An 8,714-nucleotide genomic window follows, 5' to 3' on the forward strand; every position below is an offset into this window, starting at 1 on the left:
TGTATTGAATAAATACTAATGTGTTTCTGTTTGTAGCGTAGCCCTAAACTGAAATTAGGCTTTTTTAAAACAACACAATACAAGTCAATCGCATTACAAAGCGCAGCCTTAAAAATGGAAGCACAGTCGAATCAGCAGTTAATCTCTGTTATTTCAGACACTAGTGTCCCTAATGAACCGGCAACTGAGTGTAAGTATTCACTGTCAAGGAGGCTTAGATGACGTAGCGCCCTATTGTCAGACCTATCACTTCCCCTTTTTATTCCCATTCCAGCAAAACAAATACACGAAACGCTTCAAATGACTCAGCACAGGCCAAGAAACAGAAAGCGTTTGTCTACCAAAGAGTCCTCGGGGGTTCTCAACAAGTCAGTTTTCTTCTGCGTATATTATTATTATTAGAGAAGAAAACATGAATGAAACAAAACTCAATACAATACAGTCGCTTTATTTTATTACCAGTCAGGATATTTCTGCATTATTATTACTGATTACATACATTGTGTTGGTACATGCTGTCATTTGCCGAATTTTTGTAGTTTAACAGTGATTAGATGTGGACGGTCACATGGAAGCTGTTGCATGTAGCTGCTGTCATCGGCGGAGTTCATGACTCCAGATGTCCACGAGGACACAGAGCTGCGGTGGAAACCTCCACTAAAGCTGTATTTGTCCAGCTACTATTTCTAAGGTCAGTCTAATAATAGTCACTGGGGTTGAAGTAATAACAGAGCATTATGGATTACTCTCGTGCGCCACTTTACACGTCTACTTTTTAGGACCTCGTATGACATCTCCAGTTATTTAGTAAATAAATATTTTACGTGACATTTGTTCAAAATCCATATACACAATATACATTTCAGCTTTCTTGTCCGACGTGTTCGCTTTTCAAAGTAAAACACGGCAAATACATCAAAATCGTTCGTGTCGTTTTGTTTAAACAACGCTTTGAGGCCAACAACAGAATAAAACAAAAAGTTAAAGTTAAAACGTTGTGCAAAATCTTGTTTTTTCCTTTCACAATAATCATCTCAAGACCCCTGAGATTTGTCTCATGACCCTGGAGAGGGCCCTGACCCATAGGTTGGGAATCATTTTTTTCCACATGTAACAAAAAAAAAGAGACACGCGTAAGTTTATTCGCATTAGGGAAGTACAGTTCAGTACATGTCGCAGATATTTTGTAGGATTTTAAAAGTAATTGTGTGTCGTTATATTGTTGCATGCACTTCATCTACTACTAATGAAAAATACAACTGAACTTTTATTTTAAATGTTGTGTTTGTCCTGTGCTCTTGGTCTCTATGTCAAATAACCCCAAGTTCCTTATGACCTTGGACATAGTATTTTGATTAAACAGTCCCAGCTCCAGTTTACTTGTGTATTGTTGTTGTTATGTTACTTACAGCTCTTTTTAGGGACTCTAAACCACTGTTTTTAGAGGTTTTATGGATAAAACGAGTTTAAAGATACTTAAAAGTCAGCAAGCCGGCATTTAATTGGGAATACTTTATGTGCATTTCAACTGTGCATTGGTTTCACATCACACAGGCCCTACTGCTTTACACATTTAGACCAAACAGAAGCCTCCGTCGACACAAAAAGACTTAAATTACAAAAGGAGTCGGCCGTTCAGACCTCAAGACGTCTTCATTTCAGCCGTTCTCCACCATCTTTTCCGACGCCACAATGCTGTTTTATCAGATTACAGGGATGTGGCAGATTGCTCGTCACATGGCACAATCACATTATCCACGAACTGAAGCCTTTTGAAGATTTTTCAGTTCGAGAAAGTTTTTGCAAATCCAGACGTCCCGTGCCTCAGCCAGATAATTCACTGATATAAATCAGAAATAAAAAACAAAAACAAAACAAAACTAGGAGTCTCTGAGACTCATGAAGATAATAAACTGTTGTTTATTATTCGTCACACCATGTTTTTAGTGCCGGGGCTTTCGTGGAAGTTTCTGATGCGTTTCTGCAAGATTACAATCCTTATTTAAAAAAAAAACACAACACAATGCTTTAAGGCTCCAGAGAACAGGAAAAAAATGTCATCCTCACCAGCAGCAGCAGCCGCCGCCGCAGCAGATCTGCCCTCTGCTTTTATTCAGTCCAGTGTGAAAGCTGGTTGGCTCCGGTCCTAAAAAAAATTCTTTCCGCTGGATTACGCAACAAAGGCAGCAGGAAGGGGGAGATAATGAAATAGTCTGATGAAAGGGGCAGTGGAGCATAGCACCAGCGGCCGCCGCCATGAGTCACTGAATGATGATTTGATTAATTTACTAAAAAAAAAAATCCTACAGAGATTACTTCAGTGAGATCTCACTGGTGCCAACAGCAAGTGCATTAGCATTCCTTACGTTTACAGACAGTGACAGGCGTGCTGCAGCTCTGATTAGATGTGACTTAACGTTAAAGATGCATTTTTATGTCCGTGTGTCGCCAGCAGCGGTCGTCTTCTCGTCTCTGGTTCAAGCCCGCGTTGTGAACCCCGTGTGTCAGGATCATCTTAAAAGGAATTCCTTTCAGATTTCCCACCGAGCACAAACGTCCTCCTGGACTCAAGGATGACGTGGTTAGATTCTGGTGTTCAAAGGTCAAGATCACCGTGACCTGGCTCAGTCCTGCTGCTCTAGTTCCACATCTCTTCTTCTTCTTCTTCCCCACGCTGTAAAAATAACCACTCTTGTCTCTGAGCCGATCAAACCCTCGTCCTTTGAGTTCATTGTAAATCTGTCACTCTGCCTTCAACCCTCCTCCATCCTAGCAGTCCTTTATCAGTGGTCTTTCCTCCATCCACCTGCTATCTATGCCGTTCCACCAGTGTCTAGACTCCTGGGGATCCTGTCCCCGTCTTTCTTTATCGTCTGCGATTCGGCTCCACGATACACCGCCGCTCCTTTTGGTGTGAGATTTATTTACGCAGAGCAGCATCAGTATTTAAGGTCAACGCCGGCGTTAAACGACACCTCCAGCAGCTCAAAAAACAGCCACGCTCCACTGAGATGTACTCAGCATCAGCTGGTGTGTTCTTGGCAAAGAAAACCTCGATGCAGAAGAATTTTTGGATGAAAACCACCGACTGGCACCGGCCGTAAATCCCCGAACGAAAACTGCGGCATGTCTCGCTGAGAAAGAACGAAACAATCTGCAAAGTCAAAACGGCCTTCGGACAAGCAGTGGTCTTCAAAAGCGTCACTAAAACGAGTCTAACTTGATCTTTGATTTCTTTAACCGACATATTAGATCTATGTTGCATAAGTAGCTTGAAATGTACCGACAGAATGCATGGGCAAACCCGCGATTACCCAGAAACCCCTTCTCTGCTTCCTCCCGCCAACACTTTTATCTTGTATCCGTGGCCTTCGGTAGACCGGGTCATAGCTCAGTCTTGATCCTGTGCATCAGGTCCTTCTGGTCCACCATGTCCGTCTGTCTGTTCCAGCGGTGGTAGGCCAGCAGGGCGATGTTCTTGGCAGCCACGGAGCTCATCTCCATGGCGCTGCCGGCCCACTCGATGCCGTTGAGGTAGTAGAGGTTGGGATGTAGCTCCACAGGTGGCAGGCCCTGGCTGCTGCCGTAGCGAGGGTAGGCCTGCCACTCCGTCACCTGCACTGAGTAGTACGACCTACGATGAAGGGAAAAATAACTCATTGTCACAGAGTTTAATAACTATTGTAGGGCTGTTGTTGAATGAGGAAAGATCTGCTTTGAGCAAGGCTACGTAGAAATATCAATCTGTCGGAAGATCAATTACTGTAGTGAAATGTTAGGAATAGTTGGTTGTAGCTTAATGTTGACGGGATGATTATTATACCAGGAAGGAAATGGCTGACCTGAACAGCGTCTTGAGTTGAGACTTGTCCAGCGGCTGTGGCGAGAACACTTTGTAGACTCCAGCCTCTTGCGGCTGCTTGCGCCGGAAGCCCGCCGAGATGTTGACGGGACAAACGCTGGCCACGCTGTTGAAGAACAGATCCGGCGTCTCGGTGGTCAAGACGCTGGCGAACGGGAACAGGCGGGGGTCCGGGAAGCCGAAGAAGGTGGTGTTGAGGTAGCCGTGGACGATGGTCGCCACGGTGCCGTGGTAGCGGCCGGGCAGCTGGTCGAAGGGGGGCGTGAAACCCTGGAACTGGACGCCGGACTTCACGCTGGCCTGGAGCGGCGTCGCCAGCACCACGATGTCGTACAGCTCCGAATCCGTGCCTGCCGCTGTGGTGTAGCTCAGCTGATACTGGAGCGACTCCCCTGTAGTAGAAACACACAACGTCAATGTCAACATCACGCTACATGATTCTGATATACTTCACGGTTTCATAGCATGATTTCATCTAGAAGCATCTGCTTTAGAAGATATGCTGGAATGATAAGAGAGGATGCATTTTATTTATTTATAGGGGTCTATCAGTTGCATTTGTGAAGCTTCAGTTCAACAACCTACATGCCCAGATATCACTAGGTGTTAGCGCATTACTGAGAACTCCCTGTAGCAATGAAGTTGCCAGGAAAAAACAGAAACAGTGTTTGGAGTTTGTTATTCCAAATAAAACCGCAGTGACAGCTCCGACTCTGCTGGACTCGTCGTGAGCTATTTTAAGATCACAGCGATTAAAGAATCAAGTTATCTGTGCGGCGCCGAATCACGTTTAGATCTTTATAGTTCGCTCCGATTAGACTCGGTAAATTCAGACACCACAATCGGTAGCTGGTTAGGTGCACGCTAGAAACTCGCTGGTTTGATTCCAGCCTTTTGTTGCAGGTCATACCGCTCTTTCTCCCCTCGTTTCCTGCTGTGCAAAGGAGCTAATATTCAGCTGAGGAGCGGCCACAGTGAAGCACTCAAACTAAAAAAAATAAATCATCAGCAGCAGCAGCAGCACATGTTCCCATTCAGGACACATCAGGGTGAAGTACCTGAATGGACGGGGGAGATGGAGGTGACTTGTGCCTGTAGCAGGTTAGCATTGGCCATCTTCAGCAGGCCAGAACACACCAGCTTGTTGCCTCCTTCCACCGCCCACAGGTTGTTCTGGGCACCAGCTAAAGACACAGCGCCTAAAACACACACACACACACACACACACACTCATATGAGACAGTGCCAAGCGCTATAAACCAATTATCAGCTGCCCACACGCCTTCCCGTCTTCTCGCTCCCACAGGCCACCCTCTCCTCTCACCTTGCTTTCCTCTTCTATTCTTGACTCCCCTCTCCTCCCATACCTCCTCTTATTCCTTTCCCACCTCAGCCTTTCCTCTCTCCTGACCTACATCAGCAGGGACGGCGCGGTGTTCGCCTCATAACTAGTCCTAAATCACCGGCCTCCCCTCACTCCTTCCAGCCCCGCCGCTGGTTCCTTTCCCTCTCAGCTGACCTACAAAAGCAGGGATGCTGACGTTCTGTCCGTAGTTGATCCTCATGACGGGTGCGATGACCTCGTCGATGAAGCGCTGCGACACGCCCAGCTCCAGCAGCGAATCGGAGAGCGGCCGCCGGGTCATGTTGATGAAGCCGCTGGCCCCGAGGGAGTCCAGCAGTTCCTCCACGGAGCTGAAGGCGTAACCGTGGGCCTGGTACTTGTAGATCCTTTAGTGAACATGCACACACAAAAACAAATGTTTTTACCACTAAGCTGAGGGGGGGAAATAGAGGTCAGTGAATGGGGATCGTGGAGGGAGGAGGGATGAAGTGAAAGTCATGTGTCAAGCAGAGGTCGAGTTGAGGAAACTGAATTAGATTTGACATGTTGTAGGAGTTTTGTCTCGTATTTAAAATTACTGGATTCTTTTGTTTTTAGAGGACGAAGAGAGCTGGAGTTTCATTACAGCGGCTGTTTTTTTTTTTTTGTTTGTTTTTTTTTCCTTTCGGCAAATTCCAGGCAGATGGCTGTCTATATTTGCACAGACTTCAGGCTCGGGAAGTCACAAAATGAGTCAAGGTTTTTCAGCGATTATGGCTGCGGAGGCCTAAGGCATGATAGGAGAGAACAAACAGCTCAAAATAGGATCCAGGCGCTGAATCCAACACTAGAAGGCAGTGTTGTGCATTCATTCTCTGCCTTGGGTGATTGCGTTTACAAAGCTTCACTTCACGTTACCTTCACTATCAAATAACGTCACCGACACCAGAAATAGGCCCGAATCAACTCGACTAGAGAACCACCGCGCAGACATGCTGGACGTCGGCAACAAACACACGACGACACGGGGGGGGGGGGCATCAAGCCGGCTTTAGTTCAGCCGTGTCAGCTATACGCAGAATGCCAAGCAGCAGCTGCAGAGAGCAAACAACAATCGGGGGCATTAATATCTCCGGCTTACCTCATGAATTTCTCCATAATCTCCTCCACCCACATCTGCAGGCGAATGAAGCTGATACCGTAGCGCCACCAGAGCCGGAAGAGGTCCAGCAGGTACCAGTCCGTCTCCTCCAGAATCATCTCGTCGCCGTTGAAAACCGCCGTCTTTCCCGCCACATTGCGACGGTACTTCAAACCTTGAGGGGGGCGACGGGAGGGCGAGATGTAGATACACACATGGCAGGAACTTAATATTGAAGACGTTTCATGTAAACTCACCCAGCTGTTTGACGAACTCCTGCATGTGGAGGTTCAGGGAGTGAATGATGGATCCCCCGGATTCGTAGTCATTGTGGTTGACGGTTACAGTAGCGAGGCGGCCTCCGACCTGTGACCTCTCAAACACGTCCACCTGGACCTCGGGGCCAAAGTGCTGCCGCAGGAAATGGGCAGTGGCGCTGCCTCCTATCCCCGCCCCGACCACCGCTGGAGCACAGACGATCAGAGAGAGAGGAGGTGTGAAGCGAGTGTCGGGTTTGGAAGCGAGGTGGGTCTTAAATCTTATGATTAAAAGTACAGAACTGACTGTGCAGCGTCTGAAAATGACTTTCTTATTATTCTGCAGTTTAGTGGTCAGCCATAGCTACAAGATGGACTGAGGATGTTGGAGTTTAGGGTGTAGCGGGAACTCTAGTGTTTATCTTTAATATGACTCAGGTCAGAATCATGGCAGCCTCCTTTATTACGCTAACTTTACTAACTTTTGTCTTGTTTTTTTATCATTGATACTACTGGGTTTTGCAGTGCTGGTTGGAGGCTTTATTACATAACATGTCCCAAACACTTTTAACATGTCTGATTTGTAACCCCGCCTGGAAGACACAGTTAAAACCAACAAACGGCGAAGTGAATAACATTCATAAATCTATTAGAATATCATGTTCTTCTGGGAAACCTGGTCGCTGGCACTGATGTGGACGTTACTTTGGCAACACCTGTTGGGAGACCACGTACACTGCCATGGCAACAGCAGTTCGTCTGTTGGATCGGACCACACAGATCAGCCTTCGCTCTCCTCGTGTGCATCACTTCTTTTCCTTCCCCGGTCCTCTTTTGACAGGTACTGATCACCGAGGACTAGAGACACCCTTACAAGAGCTGCGGTTTGGGACATACTCTGACTCAGTCATCTATCCATCACAATCTGGCCCTTGCCAAAGTCGCTTAAATCTTCCAGGATGCATCTACTTTGACGGCTAGTTGTTTATTTACAGGTCCGAGCTATTCCACCCACTGCTGGGAGCCAGTGTTCAGCGATCAATGATCCCAGTATTGCTATGACAGCATGTGGGCCCCTTTAGGACGTGACTCTGAGTTTCTACACCAAGTGTCCTGTGGTTTTGTTTTGGGTTGTTTGCAAAACGTTCAATCAATTAATGGAGCAAACCAAGGGTGCTGTTTGTAGAAGTCATGGGTCACTGGGCCATGGGGATGTGTGTGATGGGGGGGTAACAAGACAAAGACCATCTGAACCCTGGCCCATGTGATTTTATTTTCTATATTTCAGACTTAACCATCTATTTTGGGTAAATGACCTGGGGAGACAAAACTATAGCATCACAACAACTTAGCTTACAACATGTAAGCTACCTACAGAGGCTACCTACAATAGGACGTGCTTACATCAATATAAATAATTAATAACATGAATGAATCTCTAGAAGTGGTTGATGAACTCTAAACATCTCCCATGAAGAACAGCCGACCGCTGACCCCCAGACCGCATGCTAACATCAGCTAAACACAGCTAGGCTAAGTGTTAGCACGCTGCTTTCCTTGCCTATTTTCGAAGGCGGAGCTCCGTCCACATGAGCGGGTCCCTCCGGGTCTCCGACGGCCGACCGGGCTGCCAGCACGACGGCGAAAAGCGGGAGCAGAGAGCCGCCCATAGCGGCAACACGGATGAGAAATGACCGTTAGGAGAGGAGGCGAACGGTTAAGAGTTCGGCGACCGTTATAAACCAAACTGCTCTCACTCTACGAGGACAGTGCGCTCAGAATAATTATATTCACATGTTAGACTTGTCTAAATGGATCATAAACGTCTGGGTGGGTTTAGGATTCTGCACAAAGGAAGGCTTGACAATGGTGATGGTGCAGATCCATCCACTAATGAACAGCCGGTCACATCGTGTGTTCCGGTGTTCTGTCGAATAATGCTACCTCCTCGTCGGGATGTGCCCGCCCCCCCTGGACCCGCCCCCCGGAAATAGCACCGTGGACGAGCATTCATTCACAGCAAAGCTCGTCCACGTAGGAGACAAGTGGATAACGGCTACTATGAAAATGTTTCGTGGATATGGCTTTTTCTTTCAGGATTCTGAAAAGTTAAAATATAAAATTTAAATG

The 8,714-nt window shown here is 46.9% G+C and overlaps 1 protein-coding gene across 1 annotated transcript; it reads right to left on the reverse strand.

Annotated features, from left to right (window-relative positions):
• Positions 1–440: 440 nt before the first annotated feature.
• pcyox1l (prenylcysteine oxidase 1 like) lies at positions 441–8,464 on the reverse strand. Its single transcript, XM_084565110.1, has 7 exons — positions 8,146–8,464; positions 6,585–6,791; positions 6,328–6,502; positions 5,382–5,593; positions 4,921–5,061; positions 3,843–4,254; positions 441–3,634 (listed from the first exon to the last, which is right to left on the reverse strand). Exons 1-7 carry the CDS (start codon positions 8,252–8,254, stop codon positions 3,385–3,387), a joined length of 1,506 nt encoding a protein of 501 aa, XP_084421236.1. The 5' UTR covers positions 8,255–8,464; the 3' UTR covers positions 441–3,384.
• Positions 8,465–8,714: the final 250 nt, after the last annotated feature.

This window comes from Chelon labrosus (assembly GCF_963514085.1).
Source record: "Chelon labrosus genome assembly, chromosome: 17".
NCBI classification, from domain to species: Eukaryota; Metazoa; Chordata; class Actinopteri; order Mugiliformes; family Mugilidae; genus Chelon; species Chelon labrosus.

Excerpts from the sequence above, each read along its gene's own strand:
- pcyox1l (XM_084565110.1), bottom strand. The coding sequence starts at position 8,254 with ATGGGCGGCTCTCTGCTCCCGCTTTTCGCCGTCGTGCTGGCAGCCCGG. Across the intron at positions 5,594-6,327 it reads ATTATGGAGAAATTCATGAG|GATCTACAAGTACCAGGCCC; the intron begins GTAAGCCGGAGA and ends TGTTCACTAAAG. Across the intron at positions 5,062-5,381 it reads CAGCATCCCTGCTTTTGTAG|GCGCTGTGTCTTTAGCTGGT; the intron begins GTCAGCTGAGAG and ends TGTGTGTTTTAG.